Here is a 24,548-nt window from a genome sequence, read left to right as displayed (position 1 = left end):
AACTCCCCCCTCCCCCCGATCCATCCAGTAGATCGGTAGTTTTGTCCGTAGATCGGTAGTTTTGTCCGCAGAAGGGGGTAAGATGAGGATCCGTGAGGGCCGTGGGAGTTAACAGAAACCCTACTCCCCCCTCCCTTCTTCTTCTTCCTTTTAAGAAAGATGCTAAAGTGAATAAATTAGGTGAACGGCCTCATTTGGCGGGGTTTTAAATAACGCTATACCAAGAATACCATAACATAAAATTAATAAAATATCTAATTTATTGATTTCTTTAATTCAATTCATATCCTAAAAACTAACAAAATTTATTTCATTTAAAATCTACAATAACATGTAATACAAAGCGCAAAGTGCTACTAATTACAAAATCAAAGGCTGGGAAAAGCTACAGGTACTATCTAAAAGCAGGGGTGTCCAACCTGCGGCCCTGTGAAGTATTTTGTGCGGCCCCGATCTAGGGCGATGCAGTGTTTTCCTCTGCTGCCTCTGGGTGTTTACCGTCATGCCGGCTCCCTCCTCTGTCTTGCTGCAGCGTTTGCGTGTTCCCAGAAAATTTTTTTTCGGCCAGTGCGGCCCAGGGAAGCCAAAAGGTTGGACACCCCTGATCTAAAGCTTTAAAGTAGAGTCCATAAATCAATCTTCAAGGTTCTTAATGATGTTAAGTTTTGAAGCCATTCAGGCCCAATGAAGCTCACCTAACTTGATGATGAGTCAATCAAAGTCCCAATATCTCCTTGAGTAGTAATCTGTAGGCTTGACCAGGCCAGTTGTTCCTTATGTTAATGGTTCTGCTCCTTAGTGCGCTCCTTCGTGCGCAACCAGAGGGCGCCACAAAACTGCAATATACTTATTTCTTTCACACTTCCATTAGATCCAGAACTCTTTATATCATTGGTCTATTATATTTTATATTGTTAGGCTCTCTCCCTTTTCATAAACAATCATTACCACTTTTCCAACCAAACTTAACAATGCCAGACTCAATGGAGAAATACAATATCCCATCCCTTTGGGGTCATCGCCCCATAAAACTTAAACCTGACAACCTTCATTATTCTTCTCTCATAAATATCCCTACCACATTTGTACCTAATAGCTTAGGAACCAACAATGCCAACATTCTCAGCTTCGGTCTCATTAACGTCAGATCCGTCAAAAATAAATATCATTTAATTAAAGATGAAATTGAAAATAATAACCTTCAAGCTTTATTCATCACAGAAACCTGGCTTGCAGATGGAGAAGAGGCTTACCTATCGACATAACCGCAAGGGTGGAGGCAAAGCCGTCATCTTTAAAAATAATTTCCTAAGTATATTAGATAAATCTCCAAAATCCGCCTCAATCGAATACCTACAATTAAAATGTAATTTTAATAGCCAAATTAACTTTCTTTTACTATACGTTCCACCACCTTTAAACTCTAACAAACTCTCATTACTTCAAGACACTTTATTCGATTTCTCTTCAGCTACCAATATTCCATACATCCTCGGTGACTTAAACATCCATTTTGACGACCCCTCTAACCCTATTACACAAGATTTACTGAACGTTCTCATCCCTCTTAACATCCACCCGCAAATAACTGTCCCTACACACATTGCAAACCATACATTGGACATGATTTTTTTACCATCTTCACAAAAGTCAAACTTTTCTGATCTGATGGTCTCTCCCATTCCTTGGTCTGATCATCATTTTATAACTTTTAGAATCAACATGCCTAGAATTACTCATACTGACACTTCACCCAAAACTAAAACTATTACCTATAGAGAATTTAAAAATCTGGAAGATAAAGATTTAACTTCCATCCTTGACCCTGACATTCTAACTACTCATTCCAATTCTATCACAAGTCAACTATCAGCCTGGAATTCATCCCTGACATTTCTTTTAGATTCAGTTTCACCACTGATCTCTAAAACCATCTCCATACGTAAGTTTAATAATCCCTGGTATAGTGCAGAGTTACATTTAATTAAACAGCAATTACGTTCATTAGAAAGAAAATGGCGTAAAAATAAGACACCAGACAATCTACAAAATTTCAGGGATATGGTTACTATATACAAAACTAAAATCAATTTGGCCAAGAAGTCTTACTTCTCTAAAAAAATCGAAAAAGCAAAAAACTCCTCTGTCCTCTACAATATTTTAAAATCAATGGACCCCATAAATAAATTAAAAACCTCCTCTCGCATATCTTCTCTCAAAGCCCAAGATCTAGCTGATGCATTTAATCTTAAGATAAATAATATTCGGAATTCCTTCACTCAAAGTACATCTACCACTATTACTAACCCTAATCAACCAAATTTCTTTCCGACAGCTAAATGTTCAAACTTTTCAATCCCATCACTAAAAGATATCGAATCCCTCTTCTCCCAAGTCAACACAAAAAGCTCTCGATCGGAAATAATCCCTCCTTTCTATCTGAAAAAATACTTTTCACACTTTGGCCCTTTTATTTTGTCCATTATCCAAAACAGCCTACTTACATCAATAGTACCATCTCAATGGAAGTCTTCATCAATCACCCCAATCGTTAAAAATTATAAATCCAGCATAAACGATTTATCTAACTACCGCCCGATAGCGAATATTCCATTTTTGGCCAAACTCACTGAAAAACTAATATTTAACCAGCTTTCCGATTTTTTTGAAAAAACAAATGCACTACATCCACATCAAACTGGATTTAGAAAATATCATAGTACAGAACACTCTTTAATAGGTCTAACCTCCAACATTCAATACTATCTTGACCACCACAAATCCGTAATCCTTTTTTCCTTAGACATCTCAGCTGCCTTCGACACCATTGATCACGACTTGCTTTTAAATAGACTAGAAGAAAAAGGTTTAAGCGGCACAGTTCTAGATTGGTTTAAGTCTTATCTTAACAATCGTACTTCATCTGTGAAATTTAACAACGAAGACTCTACTACTTTTACTTCAACATTTGGAATCCCACAAGGATCCATTTTATCTCCACTATTATTTAATATCTTTTTATCGCCATTATTAGAAACTTGTCAGGCCATAGGTTTTATTCCATACGCATACGCTGATGATATTCAACTAATCCATCCTTTAGATCCCGAAAATGTCACAGACATTGCCTCCATAAACCATAAACTAGAACAAATACATAATTGGTTGAATTCAAACAAATTATCATTAAATATTAATAAGACCAAATCCATTTTATTCAACTGGAAAAAAGACATTTGTCTTGCAAAACCATTTTTTCTTAATAACTTTCCTATCAGTACTGAAGCATCAATTAAAATTCTCGGGGTTATACTTGATGACAGTTTATCTTACCATGATCATATCTCTTCTATCGTCAAAAACTGTTTCTTCAAACTACGTCAGATAAGAGCCATTTCCAAATTTCTAAACCCTTCCTCCATAAAAATCTTAATACACTCATTTATCATTGCAAAAATCGACTACTGCAATGCTCTATTCTTAAACATCACTCAGAAGGAAAGAAGGCGACTCCAAATTATCCAGAATACGGCTATCAAACTTATCTACAACGCTAAAAAATTTGACCATGTATCCCCACTGATGATTGACGCGCATTGGTTACCAATTAATCATAGGATATTGTACAAAATTATATTTCTAATCTTTAAGACTCTAACATCTAGCGAGCCACAATTCATATCAAAATCTCTGATCCCTTACAAACCACAACGATCTTTACGTTCATCCGAATCAAATTTACTAACTATCCCTTCTCTAAAAATCATCGGTACGAGAAGAGCAGACATATTTACTGTAGCAGGTCCACAATCGTGGAACTCCCTTCCTCAGTATATTAGAATGGAACATGATATCTCAGCTTTTAAAAATCTTTTAAAATCTTATTTGTTTAGGGACGCCTATGACCTTTAAAACTCTAATGTATCTACTTTGTTTAAATTAATATTCTTAAAGAGTGCCTTGTAACTATTTACCCAACCTTTCGTTTTTTCCCTTTTTTCCTATGCCCTTATTGTAACTTTGCCCCCTTTTCCTCGCTTTCTTGTTAGTCATTATTGAAATTTGCTGTTTTTAAATGTATATTAATGTTTCTATGTTTTATTATATTATGTACATCGCTTAGAATATTTAAAATAGGCGATATATCAAGAGTTAAATAAACTTGAAACTTAACTTGAAACTTGTCCAATTAGAAATTCTTAATCAGTTCTGAGGTTCTCTCTTCTTAATCCTTAAAGTTTTCAAGTTTTAATTACTTATATTGTTCAATATATCAGTAATTGACTATATTTACCCTACTTTGTATAGTTGGGGTTTTAAATAACCCAAATTCAGCTGTTTCAAAACAAGTAAGTGTACCACGCGAGACTATTCGGATTGATGGATCGATCTTCCATCATTATTATGCCTTTTTCCCCCACGCTGATTTGTCAAATTCTGGAAAAGGTTTCTAAATACTGCAGACTTTCCTCATAAAAATCATAACAACACTGCAAAAGCTTTTAACATTTGTGCTTATCAGAAATATAGACACCCCCTCCCCCCGCCAGACACAAGATGAGAGAAACCTTTTTAGAAATAAGATCCTAAAGTTAGACGAGATAGGGAAAGTGTTCCTAGTTTTCATATGCAGAAGTATGTTCTCGGGGCTCCGAATCACCTTAGCCAAACTTTTCTGCCTTTTCAATAGAAAAGCCTCCATATAGATTAAGATCCCATTCTTCCTCACACTGCTTTTCACTAGGGTTAGTAGTAGTGAGCTTTAGAAACTCCATGCGTTATTTAATTAAAAACTCACATGCCTGAGACTTTCACGGGCACTTCTCAAAAATGTGAACCAAAGTATATGACCCTGCTGTGTACCAGAGAGGGGAAGATCAGGAGATTGGGTTTAGGCCATTGTTTTCAACTGAGAACTAAAGAATAAAAGAATGAATTCCCTTATTTGGCAGACTAACCCCGCTTGGTGCCAGAGGCAGAAGTGAGCGAGCATCACTCCTGCTTTTAAGGTACACCTCAGGGGATCATAGGAGAGAGGTGGGAGGTGAGAGCAATACACCAGACACCAGGGAAAGTTTTATGTTCAGAGTCGGGGGAGGGGGGTGTCATTAGATAACAGGGAATTGTGTTTTAAGTCAGGAGGTTAGAACAGGGTATTGATTTGGAAGGGGGTGGGAGCAGTGGCGTAACAAGGGTAGGAGGTACCTAGGATTGTGGCACCCCTTGCACTCTTCCCCTCTGCTCCTTCCATGCCCCCACACCACTCTCATGTCCTCCTTTACCACCTCCGTACCTCTTTAAATCTTCACCAGCACGAGCAGCTGCTCTGGCCTGATGCTCGCACTGGCATTGGCTTTCCCTCTGATGTCACTTCCTGGCTCCGTGACCCAGAAGTGATATCAGAGGGAGCCAGGCTGACACGAGAGCAGCAGGCTAGAGTAGTTGCTCATGCTAGCAAAGATTTTAAAGAGGTATGGGGAAGCAAGGGTTTGAGCGCGGCATGGGGGGTGGAGAGGTGCCAACATTCCCACCAAGATGGAACTGGATGGGAAGCGATGCAGAATGCTTATTTTTACCTTATTTTTATTATTTAAAATGTCATCCTATTTGTCAGTGCATGAGTCAATTATGGATCTTCATTATCTAGGGCAGGTCACCCTCCTCTAGAGAGAATTTACCTCTATTTTTTTGTTAGAATATAAGACTATTAGAGTTGCCTTATTGGGCCAGATCAAGGGTCCATTTAGCCCAGTATTCTGTTTCCAACAATGGCTAGTCAAGGACTCTAGTTCCATAGCAAGATTCCATGTACTGTGATGCAATTTAAATTTATATGTAAATGCTTGAAATATGGATGACTGGGTTTATAGTTTTCGTAAAATGATTGAAAGTTTGGACTGGAAGCAAATGGTTGATGTCAACACATTGGGGAAAATATTTTAGATTTGAATTTTATTGATTAAAATGTGACTTTTAGGGCTAGATTCATTACAGATAGCGACTCAGTCACTGTTGGTTGATTCTCCAACAGCAATTGATTCACTATCAAGTTTGAATGCAAATGATTTGCATGGAGGTACAAATCATTTGCATGCAAATGCAACCAATTCAATTGCTCAGTGAGTGACTGACACATTCGTGGAACCCTAACATTAGTGACAGGGAAAGCAGCCTCCTGTCACTGCTGTTAGGGCTTCTGTTTTGTTTTTAATGGCACAGATGATGTGCGTGTTAAACATGCACCATCTGTCCCATTAAAAATAGGCCCCTCTGCGCTAGCACCCCCGAGCCACCATCCCCACCCTTCAAACCCAAAAAGATGGCAAGTGGATTGCCTACTCCCTCCTGCCATTCCGATTGACTTCCCACCTGCCATTCCGATTGACTTCCCACCATGCCCTGGAGCAAAACGGCAGGAGGTATGCCCACTCCCCACCCTTTGAAAAAGATAGGAGGGATGCCCACTCCCTCCTGCCACCAGAGGCCACCCTCTTCCTCCAGGCCCCCATGACCTGTACCTTAAAAGTTGGGAGTAGGAGGTACTGAAAACACCGCCTGCTTCTCTCTTGCCGACTACACTGGGTCTTAGGCCTCTCCCCTTGCACTGGGGAGGGGCCTAATGCTCTGACTGGCTCGGACGCCTCAGGCTTCTCTCTTTGGAGGGGCCTGAGGCATCTGAGCCAATCAGGCACTTCCTTAGGAAGGAGTCTAAGGGAGGAGCCCAAGGTGTCTGAGCCAATCAGGGCCTTAGGCCCCTTCCCAGCGCATCATGTGAGGGGAGGGGCTTAAGGCCCAGTGTCATCGGCAAGAGGAGCAGGAAGTGTTTTCAGTACCTCCTGCTCCCAACTTTTAAGGTACGGGGCCTGGAGGGTGCCTTCCTCTTGCTCTTTTTTTTGGGAGGGTAGGGGGAGGTCCTTTGTGGCAAGAGGGAGTGGGTATCCCTCCTGCCAATTGTTTTAGGTTCGGGTGGGTTGGATCGGAAAATGAACGATCGATGGGAAAAACACGCAGTGGTCCATTTAGTGAATCGGGTTGGTTAGCAGCGATAGTTGCTAAACCTGTGAAAACTGGTTTAGCGACGATCGCTGACTTTAGTGAATCTAGCCATTTAGTCAAGCCAGAGTTGAGGAAGTTTAGCAATGTAATGGTCTGATAATTGTTTAATTACATTTAGTCTCACTTAGAGAAAGGAAAGGTGTTAATACCTAAATTTATATCATCACAATTCTTTTGATATTGTTAATTGAAAACTTTAGTAGCTACAAAACTGGATAATATGAAAGCCTTTGATGTAGTAGAGATGGTTAATCGCTGGAATGTTACAGGAATCACTGAATACTGTTGCTCCTTTGAAATTGTGTCAGGTAATTTTCTTGTATAAGGTAGATTGGTTTTCTGTATTTGCGACAACTTTGATTCATTCAGAATTTCTTGAACTTTGCTTCCTTACATTAACTCATATGTTTTTAATTTCTCAACTTGATTACTATAATACCAACCATTCTGGTATAACAAGATTTCAACTTTGACACCTTCAAATGCTACAAAATTTTGAGGTTTGTCTGTTGAGCCCATAAATTGATCAGGCTTCTATGTTATATCTTGCCCATTTGTTTAGATTTATTCAAATGTTGTAAACAGCATGATTGGTCTGGTGGGGAGTTGTGAGGCTACATTAAAACTTTTTGTGGGTTTAAAGATTGTGGTGATGGCAGGATATTTTGTGTGTGTTGGGTTGGGGGAACTCCAAGGACCTACAGTAACTACAACTGAACTTCTGCACCCATCCTTGATAGTGGTCCTCAGAAATAACTTCATGGAACATATTGGATGTGTAACTGAAACTCCTCTTCACAGAAGAAAACATAGGTCAGTACTTTGGGCACAGCAAGAGGCTTCCGCCGTTTCCTTTTTACACATACCTACAGCCATGTGAGAACCTCACCCATGTGATCTGCTGCCAATTCTGCTTTTCTCATCTTTTTTTCCAGTGATCATGGAGAATACCTCTTTCCATGTATCTCAATTGTGTTAGTTATAAACAAGCCCCCCTACTCCTTTCAATGTGGCTCCGGTACTGTGCCACTGGGCTTTTCACTATTTCCTGTGACACAAGAATACCTCCTGGAAAAGCTTCAGCTTCTCTCTCTTGGATTCACCAGTTGAGGAATGCTTCACTAGCACTCCCTCTTACTCCCCTTTGTCTCTGGGCTTTGCCAGCACCTGTAACAGAGTGCCTGAATTAGTACATCAAGCGCTGTCTCTGGCAGTATTCAAATCTAGGCTAAAAGCTTTTTTCAAGTCTGCTTTTAACTCCTAACTCCTACTCACTTGTAAAGTAACCATGTCTGTTTTATCATTCCCTCTGTGACAGTGGTCTCAAAGTCAAACGCTTTGCAGGGCCACATTTTGGATTTGTAGGTACTTGGAGGGCCTCAGAAAAAATAGTTAATGTCTTATTAAAGAAACTAGTGTTTAAGCCCGTTACATTAACGGGTGCTAGAATAAATACCTGTCTGTCTTTGTTTATTTATGTCTCTCTCCCTGCTCCTGTCTCTTTCTTCCTTTCTTTCTGTCTCTCTCCCTCCTGCTATTTTTCTGTCTCTCTCCCTGGCATCCTTTGTCTGTCTGTCTTTCTTTCTGTCTGTCTCTCTGGTCCCCTGTCTGTCTGTCTCCCTGGCCTCCTTTGTCTGTCTGTATTTCTTTCTGTCTCTCTCTAGTCATTAAGCCCGTTACATTAACGGGTGCTAGAATATATGTCTGACTGTCTTTCTGTCTCTCTCCCTCCCGCTGTGTCTCTCTCTCTCTCTCTCTCTCCCTGGCCACCTTTCTCTGTCTGTCTTTCTGTCCCTCTCCCTGCCCGTGTCTTTCTTCCTTTCTTACTGTCTCCCTCCCTCCCGCTGTCTGTCTGTCATTATTTCCCTCCTTTTCCCTGTGCAGCAGCATGTTCACCCCATTTCCCTGTGCAGCAGCAACAGCATTTCCCTCCCACTTTCCTTTGCAGAAGCAGAAGCGGTATTTCCCTTCCCCTCTAGATCCCTGTGAAGTAGCAGCAGCATTTTCCCCCACCACCCCCCCCGATTCCCTTCTATCACCCCCCTCCACACTTTCCTTTGCAGAAGCAGCGGTATTTCCCTTCCCCTCCAGGTCCCTGTGAAGCAGTAGCAGCATTTTCCCCCACCCCCATTCCCTTCTCTTACCGCGAGCTGTCCTGCTCCGTTTGGCCCCTCCCTTCTCTTAACGATCTGGCCTGCTCCATTCTGCCCCTCCCCCTTCCCACGATGTAGCCTGCGTTCCAGTAGCTGGAGTCCTGTTCAGTTTTGGCCCCCCCTTCCCTTCCCGTGGGCTGGCCTGCTGCAGCTGAAGGTTTTTTTTAAGTTTAAAAGTGCCGGTGGCAGCTCCTCTCACGATCCCCGCCAGTGTCGGAAGTCTTCTCCGACGCTGGTGCAGGCTCGTGAGTGGAGCCGACACCGTAGCTTGAGAGGTGGAGAGCAGGGAGTCCAGCGCTGCCGGCCAATTTGACAAAGTGAGGACGGGAGGGGGGAGTCGCTGCCGAGACTGCTATGTTAGACGGAGTGAGGGACCCTTGTATGCACGCATGCACACTCTGCCGACCACGGAACTACAGATCAGGCAACACGGTGGTAGAGTGCGCATGCACGCTTTGCGTTTTATTATATTAGATGACAATTTTGCATGAGGTAAAAACTCTTTATAGTTTTGGCTAAGTCTTAATAATAATATTGTCATTTATAGCTAAAGAGACATATGATCAAGAAACTCTTATTTTACTTTTGTGATTATGATAAACATACCGAGGGCCTCAAAATAGGACCTGGCAGGCCGGAGTTTGAAACCACTGCTATAGGCTAAGGCTCTTAACACTTGCATTATGAGGTCATAGCGCTTTATGGTTATAGAAGCCTCGAAACATGATGGCAGATAAAGGCCTAACGGTCCATCCAGTCTGCTCATCTGCAGCATCCACTGTCTCTTCCTCTCCCTATAGGCCAGTGGTCTCAAACTCAAACTCTTTGCAAGGCCACATTTTGGATTTGTAGGTACTTGAAAGGCCTCAGAAAAAATAGTTAATGTCATATTAAAGAAATGACAATTTTGCATGAGGTAAAACTCTTTATAGTTTATAAATCTTTCCTTTTGGATAAGTCTTAATAATAATAATATTGTAATTTATAGCTAAAGAGACATATGATCAAGAAACTGTTTTATTTTACTTTTGAGAGTATGATAAACATACCAAGGGCCTCAAAATAGTACCTGGCGGGCCACATGTGGACCCTGGGCCGCGGGTTTGAGACCACTGCTCTATGAGAACTTCCCTAACCCCTATTTGTCCTGTTTTGATTAGATTGTAAGCGCCATCAAGCAAGGATTGTCTCTTACATGTTTACTGTCCAGCACTGCATACATCTGGCAGCACTATAGAAATAAGTAGTAGTAGCGAGACATCATTGTCTCCAGATGATGATCCAGAAAGGAGCTTCCACTGATCAAGAACTACAATTTGGACTAGAAGACAAGATCCTGTATGGGTTACTAACACCCTGTATCACACCATGCATGGGGGAAGTCCTTTATCTTCCAGTAGCTTCTTGCCATCTGAGTCCAGCTATCAAATTCCTAGAGACATAGTTCCTTTTGCTGCTTCCAAGGCACAGTTCATCCTTGAACAGGCATATCAGGACAAATAATTACCTCCAGCTACAAGGGTTTAGTGATGGCCATGTCAAACTTTATGGCACTGGTGATTATGTCCCTGGGCTCAGTAATCTTCCTGGGTCTAAGGTTTCTATCAGCCCTATTATAATGAAGTCTTCTAGAATTTCTAACAAATCAATTGAATGGAAGATTATGTTTATACCTTATCTTTGATAATCTTTTTGTTAGTCCCTGTAGGATTCCATACACTAGGAGGTACTTGGACGATCAAAAAGACAGGCCGTCCAAGTACTGTTAATGGAACAGGGTTTTAGACATATCTAAAACCAGCTTAGGCCTTTTCCCTGCCTCTGTGCGCCCAGAGCGAAAATGGGTGTTTTTGCAGGAGTGGGTAAGGCAGGAGATGGGCCGACCTAGACTTAGTCGTCCGGCAGCCATAATCAAAAAGTTTGACAGGTTGCCTGGATGGAAATTATATGTTTTGACTTTGACCAAGTCAAAACAGGTATAAGTTCCAGATCGGGCTGCCACGATCAGCTCAGTGGCCCAGGCAATCCGTCCCCCCAACTCTCCCCAGGATCCCATCTGGACCCCCCTAACCTGGTTTCGTTGGCTGGCTGGATGGCTCCTGCCTGCATCCGGCAGGCCTGCCTTTGAAGAAATCGCGGGCCTGCCCCTTCTTGGAGCATCTTGGGATGCACCGGAGAGGGGCCTAAGAGCCTGATTGGCCCAGGCACTTAAGGGGCCTTAGGCACCTGGGCCAACCGGAATGTTAGGCCCATCTCCCAATGCATTCTGGGATGTACTGGGAGTAGCCTAAGATTCTGATTGGCCAGATCCTTTAGGCCTCTCCCCGGTGCATTCCAAGGGGAGTGTCTGGTTAGGGTTAGGGGCAAACTTTTTTGGGGGGGAGGGTGTTGGCAGGAGGGACTGGGCATCCCTCCTGCTGCTGATCATTGGTGGGGTATTGGCAGGAGGGATGCCCATTGGTGGGGTATTGGCCCAATCCCTCCTGCTGCTGATCATTGGCAGGAGGGATTGGGCATCTCTCCTGACAGGGAACATTGGGGGTGGTTCACGGGGTATCGGCAGGAGGGATTGGGCATCCCTCATGCTTCTGATCATTGGTGGGGTGGTTGCAGGGTGTTGGCAGGAGGGATTGGGCATCCCTCCTGCCGGGAAACATTGGGGGTGGTTTACGGGGTATCGGCAGGAGGGATTGGGAATCCCTCCTGCGAGAGAACATTGGGGTGGTGTTCATGTGGTGTCAGCAGGAGGGATTGGGCATCCCTCCCGCTGGGAAACATTGCGGGAGGATTTGGGGGATTGCAGCAGGAGAGATTGGGAACATTAAGGGGGGTTCATGAGGTGTCAGCAGGAGGGATTGGGCATCCCTCCTGCTGGGGAACATTGCGGGAGGATTTGGGGGATTGCGGCAGGAGAGATTGGGAACATTAAGGGGGAGTTCGCGAGGTGTCAGCAGGAAGGATTGGGCATCCTTCCTACTGGGGATCATTTGGGGAGGTCGCAACTGGTCATCCACTGTTGCTGCTGCTTTAGGAGGCCTTGGAGGTATGTCAGGCCTCACTGAGGGGAAGGATTGGTCACTGAATCGGTGTGTTTGATTTTTGGGGAAAACAAATTGATTTGAATTGATTCACCAAAGTGAATTGGGGAATCGGGCAGCACTAATGAGCAGCTCTGTTTTAAGCCAGATTCAGTTTTAGATGGTGAGACATCCTGGTGGCAATGTCAAACAAGCAGGCTGAGACTCTGGTCTGAGTTTCAGTAGAGATATCTGGTGAAAAGAGGTAGATCTGGGAGTCATCAGCATAGAGATGATACTGGAAGCCATGTAGATTGAGAAAAGGAGTGGTCCCAGGTCAGAGCCTTGAGGCACACCAATCGATACTGGGATGGCTGTGGAAGAGGAACCACCATTGCATACACTGAAGGTGCAATGGGAGAGAGAGGAAGAAAACTAGGAGAGAGCAGAACCCTGGAATCCCAGCAAGAACAGTATATCAAGGAGTAAGTGGTGATCAACAGTATCAAAGACGGCAGATAGCTCAAGAAGGGTGAGGATAGAGTAGAGGCCTTTGGATCTGGCTAGCAACAGGTCATTGGAAACTTTAGTAAGAGCAGTTTCCGTGGAGTGCAGTGGGTGAAATCCTGACTGAAGTGGATTCAGAATAGCTTGGGAGGAGAGGAAGTCCAGGCAATGGCAGAACAGCATGTTCATGTAACTTGGATAAGAAGGGAAGGATAGTTGGAGGGGCACATGGGGTTTTTGAGGAGGGGTGTGATGGCATGTTGAAGGCATCAGGGACAGTTGTAGTGGAGAACAATAGGATGAGGATGTGACAGATTGGAGGAATGACAGCAGGTGGGAATTGGATCAGAGGAGCAGATAGTGGATTTTGAGGAGGAGAGATGGCAGGTGTTGAGGGGAGATTATCAAACGGGACAGGTGGAGGCAGGGGAGGTTGAGAGCTCAAGGTGAATCTTCTGGATCTTATTGTGCCATATTCTGGGGAGGACTTGAAGGGGGGATAAGGGTGGTTTGAATAGAGAGTGTAGTGTGGTAAAGAGACGGCAAGGGTTGGAGCTAAGAGAGGTGGTTGAGGTAGTTAAGTATTCTTGTTTGGTCAGTGAGAGGGCAGACTGGAGTGATGTCAGCATGAATTTGAAGTGTATGAAGTAGGCGTGCACACTGGATTTAACCTAGACATTTGACAGAATGGGCACAGAAGCGCAGGGAGTCATTCAGGGTTGAAGTTTGGCACACCTAACAGCACATGAAATTGGAAGAGCAAGAGTATCTAGAGCAGAGGAGAGAATGGTATTATAGGGGAGGATGGCTTCTTTGACAGTCAGATTTTCTTAATGAATATGTATGAGATCTATTTGCATGCACTGTCACCATTTTATGTGACTAGATCTCATATATATTCATTGTAGACATCCTGAATACTTATCAAAGAAGTGGCCAAGGTTGGAGATCCTTGGCCTAGTACATAGGATAGTGCATTCTAGAAATTGTAGAAATACATTAAAAATTATCTAGCTCTTATTCCGGGGCCACACAGATGTCCTGTCAAAAAAAACCCAACCAAAGATACCCTTCACTGACACCCAGCAAGTGAGCTTCACAGGATTATGTTAATTGAAATTTATAAGGACTAACTTTCAATTTCTATAGTATCTTCCATTCAGCTAAGACCCGAGTGCTCAGTACTTTCATACTTCATAAATTCAAGAAGGGCAAAAACTATTGGTGTGAGGGTGCAACAGAGGAGAGAGAAATCACTGGGGGGGGGGGGGTTCTCCCACTCCAGAAGCAAAGACAGATACACTGGTTTGCCCAAATTTAGAGTCAATAGAAGAGCAGGGTTTGAACTCATGTCATTAGAACCATCCTAGCCTGTAGCAAGGTTACTCTGAAACTTGGCTTTTTGGTTTAGCCCATTAACTCTCCTGAACTGTGTTCATGAAAATAAAAACTAAAACAGCCAGAGCCCAAGGGAAGGCAGACAGCATGTAAGCTAAACCACAAAAATCATACACTCTCAACTATGACATACACTAGTCCTTAGAATTACAGGATGGAGAGAGACAATCAACCTTGGTTTGTGGGATATAAACTCAATTCCACAGAGGTTAAAGTTACAGCATTATTAAGCATTTCTTCTCCAAGATCCAAACTAAACATAAATCTGAATATTCAATGACTTGAAAGCATCAGAAAAGCCTTCCCTCCCCCCAAACACAGACATTGGTTTACCAATTCACTTAAATAAGACAACTGAAAAAGAAAACCTGGCAATGGATTTTTTTTTGCTAAATTATTTATTCTAAGAATGCACTTTATACAAAATAATCAATTCATATGGAAAATAATCTATAGACCTCAAGTATCTTTTTTTTATTTTTTTAAAAAAGGTCTTAAAAATACAGCATAGAACTAACTATTGAGGTAAATGTCTCTGTTGGTAACAAAGTGACTCCACACACACAAAAAAGTCAAAATATACAAAATATAAAAACAAATAAATAGAATTCACATTTCCAGTACTGACCAGGAAGTACAAAGTGGGGGAGAGGGGAGAGTAACAGGCAGCATGCGAGAGAGAAGGGATCCCTGAATATGCACCCACTGGTCAGACAGTAGGGAGATATACCATCCAGTCATAGATGGAGGACACATGGACATGTCAATTACCTTCTAATTTTACATCTGAATCACTCATGTTAAATGGACAGAGATGAGGCAGCACACACTACCTTCAGCATATGTGTAAACAGCTTAGCATTCAAACAACATTTATGCCTTGGTAAATCAACATGATCCATAGTGAACAAAAATCATCTATTTTTGAACTTAAGGTGGCAGATATCAAATTATGGACTGCTCTTCTCCAGCTCAATTCTGAAAACCAGATAAATATATTTGTCTGAAAGGATTGACCTTCTAATCATTATAAAGATCAGATATGGTAGTTTGGTTTAGAGCAGAGGTGTCCAACCTGCGGCCCCGTGAAGTATTTTGTGCGGCCCCGGTCGAGGGCGATGCAGTGTTTTCCTCTGCTGCCCCCGGGTGTTTACCGTCTTGCCAGCTCCCTCCTCTGTCTTGCTGCAGCGTTTGCGCGGCCCCAGAAACCTTTTTTTTGGCCAATGCGGTTCAGGGAAGCTAAAAGGTTGGACACCCCTGGTTTAGAGTCTGATCATAGCAGGAACTGTTATTTATCTCCCAGTTCAAGAGGGTAGTCCAAAACCCTGCGACATCCCTACCTATCTGAGAACTCAAGACTCTATAGGGAAAAGACACTGGTCTACACCAAAGGTGATCAAATACCATCTTTAGGATATTTAAGGCTCCTTTTAGTGCATGCACCGGATTAGCGTGCGCTAGCTGAAAATCTACCGCCTGCTCAAAAGGAGGCGTTAGCAGCTAGCACGTGCTATTCCATGCATTAAGGCCCTAGCGCACCTTCGTAAAAGGAGCCCTTAGCGACTACAACAGAGGCAACACACACACAAATATATATATTTCAGGTATATTCATTGTGGATATCCTGAAAACCAGACCTATCTGTGGCTCCTGAGTATATGACTATGATATGGTAGACAGCACCAACGCACATAACACAAACTAAAGTCACAGTTTAAAGAACTATCAATATTAGATTTTCTTTTAAATGCCACTCAATTTCAGAGATGGCGATGAGAGTCCAAGTTTCTGGTTTCATTCCTGAATGGAAGAGCAGCAAACTGAAATTTTGAGTTTCATTACCAAATTGTTAAAAAGAGAAAACAGAAAATAAAGACATGTGAAGAAATACAAATCAGCAAGGGGCTGCAACCAAGCTCATACTTTCCAAAGCAGAATGGTTCCCCATCTTTTCCCTGTCTAGAGAATAACACAGGGACAAATATGTCCCCATCCCTATGGGATCGCAATATCCCTGTTCCGTCCCATTCCTGCAAGCTCTGCCTTAACTGCACATGCCTTCAACACTTATGATTTTAAAGTGTTTGAGGCTTGTCCAGATGATGACAGAGCTTGGACAGGGATAGATAGAGAGATCCCGCAGGGATCGGGAAAATGTTTCACTGTGTCATTCTCTACGTGTGACAGCTGAAAACAGCAGTTCAGCTCTGGTCCTAGTATCATTAGCCATCACTTCAGTAGGGTCAAGTAATACTGAAGAGGAACTATTAACCTTTATTTACAATACAACCATTTTTGATGTCAGATATGTGAAATTAAGTTTGCTCATTAATTAGAAGAAGCCACATTACAGTTTTGGGTTCATTGATCTGGGCAAATATTTTACTTAAATTACTTAAATTACATAAACAAAAATAAAACCAAAATCAAATGTAAAAAAAATACAAAAGCCACTTAAGCATATTCTGCTATTTGGTAAATAGGACTGAAAGTTCAATCAGATTTTCACAATTTACGGCATTTGCATTTAAGACTCAATAGGGATTCCTATGAACTTGCACCAGGTCTATCAGATTTTCTCCAGAGTCACTGGGAAAATATTGACAAAATCTCTGAGCCATTCTGAGAAAAATTCAAAAGGTTTGCTGAACTCAAAAACAGGCTGACACTCTCCTGGCTCTATTTAGACCTTAACCTTATCACACGTTATATTCAAAGATGAGTTTCTGTGTGCCTTCTTCACTAAGGGCCTCTTTAATTGCGCTGAACAGTGCAGGCAGGCACAGTAAATGCACTGAAATCCATAGGAATTGCATGGGCTTTGGTGCATTTGCCATGTGACACTTGCTACCGTAGCTTAATAAAAGAGGCCCTAAGAGCTTTACCCCACTCCACAATTGCAGATTTTTTTCTTATGGCAAGTGAATAAATCTTAAGACACAAGGGCCCAGATTCTATAAACAGCATCTGAAGTTAGGCACCTAGATCAGCAAGTTAGCCGATCCAGGGCCTAGATTCACTAAACTCACTGGTCTGGATCATTGTTGGGTGATTCGTGGACGAGTTCTGCCAGGCGACCGATTCACTACAGAGTCCTCATGCAAATATCTGATCGGACACATGCCCCACAGCGATCCCATGGATCGCTGCAGAGCGATTGCGACTCATGCGCAGACCATCCTGGTTGGCTGTAGATGCGATCCGCGCATGCGCTTGCTCTCCGTACAAGCGAGGTCAAAACAAAGGGGGAGGGGTGGCTGCAGTTTACTTGAGTGGACATTTCAATTTAAATGGAACAAAACATGCTTTTAACCCACGGGTTAAAACCACGGGCTCACACTGCACTGCGCTTTTTGCAGAATGGGGAGTAATGTACAGTTTTATTTTGAAGGTTGTTTTGTAACCTCGATACTGGGATTTCAGGGCGGCAGAGAGCAGGAAAGTCAGCTAGGACAGTAAGTGACTGGTCCTCAGCAGTCGCTTCATTTTGGATTGGCAAACCCAATCGGTGTTTCTTGTTCTGTTTAGTGAATCGATGACTTCCTGCTCAGCATGCCGTTTCCCCTCATTTGCGTGGGCGGATCGGATCGGGTGGGAGAATGATCGGGCACAAGGTTAGTGAATGGGGTTGGGGAATGATCGCAAACTGGTCGAGACACAATCGGGGCGTTTAGTGAATCTGACCCAAGGTGCCTAACGTAGGGCCCCTTGTACAAAGACACAGTAGCGGCTACTGTATGGTGAACGCTCTGATGCCCATTAAATTCCTATGGGCATGGAGTGATTACTGTGGCTATGTAAAAGGAGCACTTACTGTAATTTTTGTCATTGGCTTACTCAGCGCCTTTAATTGAACCGCCATTTAAAAACAATGAGAAAAATGAATTAGCTGGTAGGCATCTACTCCGAGACCCCTACCAGCAAGTAGGTGTGGCTAGGGGGTGGATTCTGGGCAGAGTTTGGACATGGTTTGACTTAGGCACACTCATTTAGGCCAAGAAAACCCTGGCCTAAATGGCATTGTGCCTAAGCTTTCAACGCCTACTGGTGCCTAAGAGTGCTCAGATGCCACTAGGCATGTTTCTAGTGGATGATTGACAATTCCTCTTTGCAGTGCTTCGCATCAAGTGCCATTTATAGAACCAGGGCCAAAACGCACATTTTTTGTCTAAATGATCTTAATTAAGGGCCTAGACCATGGGCGTCAAAGTCCCTCCTCGAGGGCCGCAATCCAGTCGGGTTTTCCGGATTTCCCCAATGAATACGCATGAGATCTATTAGCATACACTGCTTTCATTGTATGCTAACAGATCTCATGCATATTCATTGGGGAAATCCTGAAAACCCGACTGGATTGCGGCCCTCGAGGAGGGACTTTGACACCCCTGGCCTAGACGAAGATGCACACTGAAAACATAAGCAGTGTTTGAACTGTTCATGTGTGCAAGCTATTTGACAGTATTATTTAAATTGCTCCTATACTTGCTATGAAGAAAGTCAGTGCACTTAAATTCAAAATCCTTTCTCAGGAGCTGGCAACAGGATGGTTGCTTTATTAGAGGCATGGGGAACCTCCAGTCCTTGACATTCAATTCAAGCGAGCCTTAACGAATACGCTGAAGATCAATTTACGTACAACTGAGGAAGGGAGCAAGCAAATCTATTCTGTGAATATTTATTAGGGTATCCTGAAAAGTGGGCCAGTTTTGTGGTCCTGAACAAATAGAAGGCTGCCCACTTGCACCTCATAATGTACATTAAGCAAAGTTAGAAATTTTAAAGATATAGTAAATTCTTTAACTACAAACTGGAAGTAACAAGGCACAGACACAGAGGCAATCCCAAGTATTATCTTTACACAATATTTTTGATTGCTGTCTGGAAAACTACTTTGAAGGGCCATAAATCAGGCTTTCTGGTGTAAGACAGTTTAACCACTCATGTCTATAACTGCTCAGGAAACAGGGTTCCACAAAACATTTGGGTCTGCAAAGTGGCAAAAATAATGGACAGATACCCCTGAACAGTACTCATCACTCTGCATGGAGAACCAGACCTTGGAAATAATGTTGTAGTCCTCTTGCATTTCTATTAGCTTGAGAAGACACCCCCCTTCCCAGTCTCACCCTAAGCTACAGTCTGGCCTCGCTAATCTATATATTATCCAAGGAATCTGACAATAGCTTTAAATGGCTAGTTTTTCACATCTCGAACATCTTAGTCTGCATTTTGTAAATGCTTCAACAGACTATTTTCCTATTCTGAAGACAAAGATAGTGAAGGAAGCCGTGTGCGTGGAAGCACACGTGACTAAGGGAAACAAAGAGAAAAATGGGTAACACTTAAATCTGCCCATGAAGACCTCTCTCCTCACCCCTCCCCTTTCTAACTATGATTTTCAACTTTAGCACTAATAATATGTTCTTTAACATGCATGTTTAAAAGTTACCAGCAATTTAACTCTTTTAATGCTGTATTCATCATATACCAACCATAAAATATTTTTAAGCTGGGGGAAAAGTAAAGAAATGGGGCAGAATCCTAGCGGTGGGTGTACAAACTGCTCTGATATAGGGCATGAAAGATGATATATAAATGTACTGAAATAAAATAAATACAAAGCTTGCTGGACCTCCCCAGCTTGCTATAGAATACAGCATTAGAGGTAGATATCTAATGGTGTACACATATTTCCCTGGATTCTATAAAGAGTGCCCAAATTTGAGCATGATCCTCAGATGTGTGCACAACTAAACTGGGTAACAAGACATTAAGAATTGGGTGCTATCCATTATTAATTGGCACCAATTTGGATTTGTGTGTGCGACTTGCAAAGTTGCAGATTCAAATCCAGAAGGGGCATGGGTAAGGGGCATTCTGGGAATTTGCGTTGTGTTACAGAGTACCATGAATGTGTACAAATCTGGATATGTGAATTAGTGCTTCATGCTATTCTATAAAGGGTGTTCAACCCAGAGCACCTTTCATAGCATAGTGCTGGGAGCCATTTACTGAACCCGGTCCATTACTAAAATGCCACCAGCTGGACAAAGCTACCAACTTTTCCTTTTCTATTAACTCTCTCACAAAAGTACACCAGTGGAGTTTTACAGTAAATAAATAGAAGGTAAAGGATCGGGAATAGAGGTATCACATATTCCCCCAAACACAATGTAAAACAATTTTTTTTTTTTTTTTGCAAACTAGAACTATAAGGACCCTTAATTTGCAAAAGCGAAACATTTTTCTTTCCAAAGCAGGGTTTGCAATAGATGCTTTGGAGAAGTCATACTTGGGAAAATGTTAACGGATAGACAGCAGAACTGCAGCCTGGCCTAGGCAGGAGACCCTGGAGAGAAAGCCACAAGAGGCCTCTACGATGAAGTCAATAAACCAAGGAAGGAAGTCATGAGTAAAGGAGGTCAATCAATCATCAGCGGACCGTCCAAAATTCACTTTACCAAATGGCAGCACCATATGAATGTGTAATTTTGGACAGGCCTTTCCTCACGACTTTCTTCCCAGGCAGGAAACCTAAATATTTCTGACTCCCTGGAATGAGAATTGGAGTGGAAAAAGATACTGTCAACTATAAAAACATATTCAGTGTAGTTAGAGTTTCTAGAGAGAAATCCCTCCCTAGTGTGTACACATGCAAGTTCATTTTTCTTCAACCCAATACATCCTCTTTGAAGTTGCTCCAAGTAGTTTCATAAGACCACCCAGATTCCTTAGCCTATAATACCTGTTTGGGTTCTCAGTTTATTACAACCACACATGAAGATAAATTTCATTTTGCTACCTCACTCTCCCATATTTTTAAACCATTCCCTTCATAACCTTTAATGCCTCCATCCACAAACATCCTCCATTATTACTGAATGATCATTTTTATCTTCTTTCCAAACGGTGAAAATAAATTTCTACCAGGTATAAACTAAGGGCTCCTTTTACAATGCCACGCACACTGGACACTAACGCCTCCAAGGAGCTTGCGTATTTTTCGATTAGCGCGGGGTTTGCGCGCACTAATCTCCAGCACGTGCTAAAAACGCTAGCGCACCTTAGTAGAAGGAGCCCTAAGTGTCAAGATGTATAGCGGTGGTGTCCAAACTATAGCCAGCTGGATGTGTCTGGCTATGGAGCATGATTATGACTGCTAGGGGGATCAGAGAGAACTTTGGCAGTGGTTGTAGCAGCTGTTGTGACCCATGAGTAAAACTAATTGGTAATGCTGCTAAAAACTATTGCTGTAGATGAGGCGGGCCATGGAAATAAGCAGCAGACAGGCAGTGGTAGGGAGCAAGTTTCAGTCTGGTGAGGAATTCAGAAATACTGGGAAATGCAGGCAGTAAGTGATGAAATACCGCAACTATCTCAGGCAGAAACAAGAGCCTCAGGAAAGATTTAAGAGAGACATTTGTTCAGCATGACTGACATATTAGCAGGACTTGGCGGTGCAGCAAAGGCTGCAGTGAAAGCAGGGTTCCCAACAGCCATAAGCAGGAGAGATGGAATGGTGGGGGAAAGGAAGGGAAATGAAGAGGGAAGAGGCAAAGAGAGAGAAGTAATGAAAAATGGGAGAAAACCGAAGAGGGAGTAAAAGTGTTTTGGGGGTATGTGACAATAAGGGAGAATGTATGCCACAAAAAACCCACCCTTCACTCTTCCTGGAGGCAGACGCAGGGGCACTAGAGGTTTGGAGGGTGTGGCGGGTGTGAAAACTCCTAAAAATATTAACAGTATCTGCCATATCTCCATCTGCATGAGCATTCCAAATAACTGAAAGGGTCGGCCTGAGGGAGAGCCCCTTTTCCCCACAGAACTCCAAAAATTATTCCAGCCCCTTGAAACGTTGCAATATATGCCTTTCAATTGTAACATTTGAGGACCCTAGCTGTATGAAGTAATATCCTTCCTTTGCCTGAAAGCTACTGAAATCTGTACTGGAGATCAATTTCTTGCTGCTCAATCAATTCTGTTTGCGATGCAAACAAGTTATTACTAGTTTAAAGATTTCATTTGATTTTCTCCTCCTCGTTTCTATAGTCTTCTACCTACTTTTTTCTCCCAAATCTTCTATTTATTTGAATGAACTTGGTATGATGTCATTGTAAACAGATTAAGGTAAACGCAGTGCTCACTTACTTCAAGCTCTACCCTTCCTTCACCCATCCCACTTTTACTATGTACAATACATTCTTCCAACAAATTTTAAAAAAGTCAAAACAACCCACCCCCTTCCCAAGCCAAAGGCAACAGGGACATTTTGTAAACTGGATTCAAATCCTTCAGAAGTCTACAGACACTACATAAAAGTATATTACATTTCATCAATGCTGCCTTCCTCACAGTCCTGGAAAATATACCTGAGTTTAACTGTTCACAAACACTATTCTTTCCCACTCAACACATACTAGATGAGGCATAGTCTTGAATTCAGAAGCCAGCTGGTGGCACTCTTCTGGTCTTCACCTCTCACTCTTCAGCAGCCAAGATACAGATGTACCATACAGCTGGTGTTTCAGACATAGCCTGAGCCAAACCATTGTGTCTAGATGCTGAGGTTGTAGGCTCAAAAGAAAATAAACAAAACTCCCAAAAGAGAAACCAAGGCACTGCTCCATTTCACACCAATAGCTGGTGTCCTAGTTGCAGCGGCAACTGCAACTTCAACATGCTTCTAATGCTTCCCTAGGGCCAGTCTGATAGATGCTTCTTCTGCTCCTTGAAGATAGGCACTGGTCTAGCTCTGTGTGGATAAAAAGGACAAAAGTAAAGCTTCATAGTGCAATCTTAGTACTACAAGAATCCAAGAGCAATGAAAATCATGGTAGGGGTTGGTAGAAAGGTATGACATACCCTAGGCAAGTGGTCTCCAACCTTTTTCATGTAAAGGGTCACCATGTGAATGCAAGAAGGCTCTGAGGGCCAACAAAAAGATTTCAAGCTTACCCATGCTACTAATTTTGTAAACTGCCTTGATCTGCTTGTTCAGCCTGGGTATCAAACATTAAAAATTAACTTTAATATTGATTCTACAACACTTCAAGGATATATTTTAAAATCTCACTTCATTTTGGATTGTCAACAGTAGCAAATTCCATAAATGAGACACCAGATCCATGGTGAGACCCCATCTGGAATACTGTGTACAATTCTGGAGGCCACTTTATCAAAAAGATGTGCGGAGAGTTGAGTCGGTTCAGCGAATGGCCACCAGGATGGTCTCAGGACTTAAGGATCTCCCGTATGAGGAACGACTGGGTAAGTTGCAGCTGTACTCACTTGAGGAACGCAGAGAGAGGGGAGACATGATTGAGACATTCAAATATGTCACAGGATGTATCAAGGTGGAACAGGATCTCTTTTTCCTTAAAGGACCCACAGCAACAAGAGGGCATCCGTTGAAAATCAGGGGTGGGAAATTTCATGGCGACACCAGAAAATATTTCTTCACCGAAAGGGTGGTTCATCGCTGGTATAATCTTCCATAACAGGTAATTGAGGCCAGCAGCGTGCCAGATTTTAAGAAAAGATGGGATTGACATGTGGGATCTCTTCATGGAGGTAGTTAGGGGGTGGGCCATTAGTGTGGGCAGACTAGATGGGCCGTGGCCCTTTTCTGCCATCATGTTCTATGTTTCTATGACTGAAATTAAAGCATTTACAAGATCTGCACAGCATTTCAGCCAACTGTTTGAGGGCTTCAGGGGGTTGTGAACTGGAGACCACTGCCCTAGGCAAATCTTCAGCCTTATGCCCTCAATTACCTTCATGTTCCCTAGATACCCCTCTGAGATTTTGAGAAACCCAACAATCACCACCTCAATGCATAATTGGGCTTTACGTTCAGAATTTAGTTTTTTTTAGTTTACTTTTATTAAAATTTGATATGATCGCCTATTCCTTGGTTTCTAGAGTTACATAAAATAAAAAGTAAACAATATTTAAAATACAAACACTTAAGGCTCCTTTTACAAAGGTGCGTTATGGCCTTAACGCACAGAATAGTACGCGCTAAAATGCCGGGCGCGCTAGCTGCTACCGCCTCCTCTTGATCAGGCGGTAGTTTTTCAGGTAGCGCGCGCTAATCCTATGCGTGCACTAAAAATGCTAGCGCACCTTTGTAAAAGGAATCCCTAAATTTGGGATTTATATGATGTACTAAACACACTAGGGAAAGCGGGCAGGAACTACATTTGCTTTGGTCAGAGATTTTTTCCAAGGTTAGTAGCATGTTAAATGGCATTATAATAGTTACAGCTTATTTTGGCTTTTTGATATACAGCATCCAGTACCTAAGGGTCTTAAAGATATTTTTTTAAAAGGGTGATTCTTTCAGGGACCTACAGGACCAAATTATGGTCATTGGAGAGCAGGAATGTTATATCTAGTACTCATGGAAGCTATGTCC

At 42.4% G+C, this 24,548-nt stretch overlaps 1 protein-coding gene across 3 annotated transcripts in view; it reads right to left on the bottom strand.

The window, feature by feature from the left end:
- Nucleotides 1-18,466: 18,466 nt before the first annotated feature.
- Nucleotides 18,467-24,548, bottom strand: part of LOC117364093 (cat eye syndrome critical region protein 2) — a 321,538-nt gene continuing 315,456 nt past the window's right edge. For all 3 annotated transcript variants that reach the window (XM_033952931.1, XM_033952929.1, XM_033952930.1), the window contains exon 19: nt 18,467-22,883. In XM_033952931.1, coding sequence (XP_033808822.1) covers nt 22,878-22,883 — 6 coding nt within the window. In that variant the 3' untranslated portion in view covers nt 18,467-22,877. The remainder of the gene's footprint in view (nt 22,884-24,548) is intronic.

The sequence above is a fragment of the Geotrypetes seraphini genome, chromosome 7 (assembly GCF_902459505.1).
Source record: "Geotrypetes seraphini chromosome 7, aGeoSer1.1, whole genome shotgun sequence".
Classification (NCBI taxonomy): Eukaryota; Metazoa; Chordata; class Amphibia; order Gymnophiona; family Dermophiidae; genus Geotrypetes; species Geotrypetes seraphini.
The sequence above is the reverse complement of the archived record's forward strand: the minus strand, read 5'-3'. Positions and strand labels throughout refer to the sequence as shown.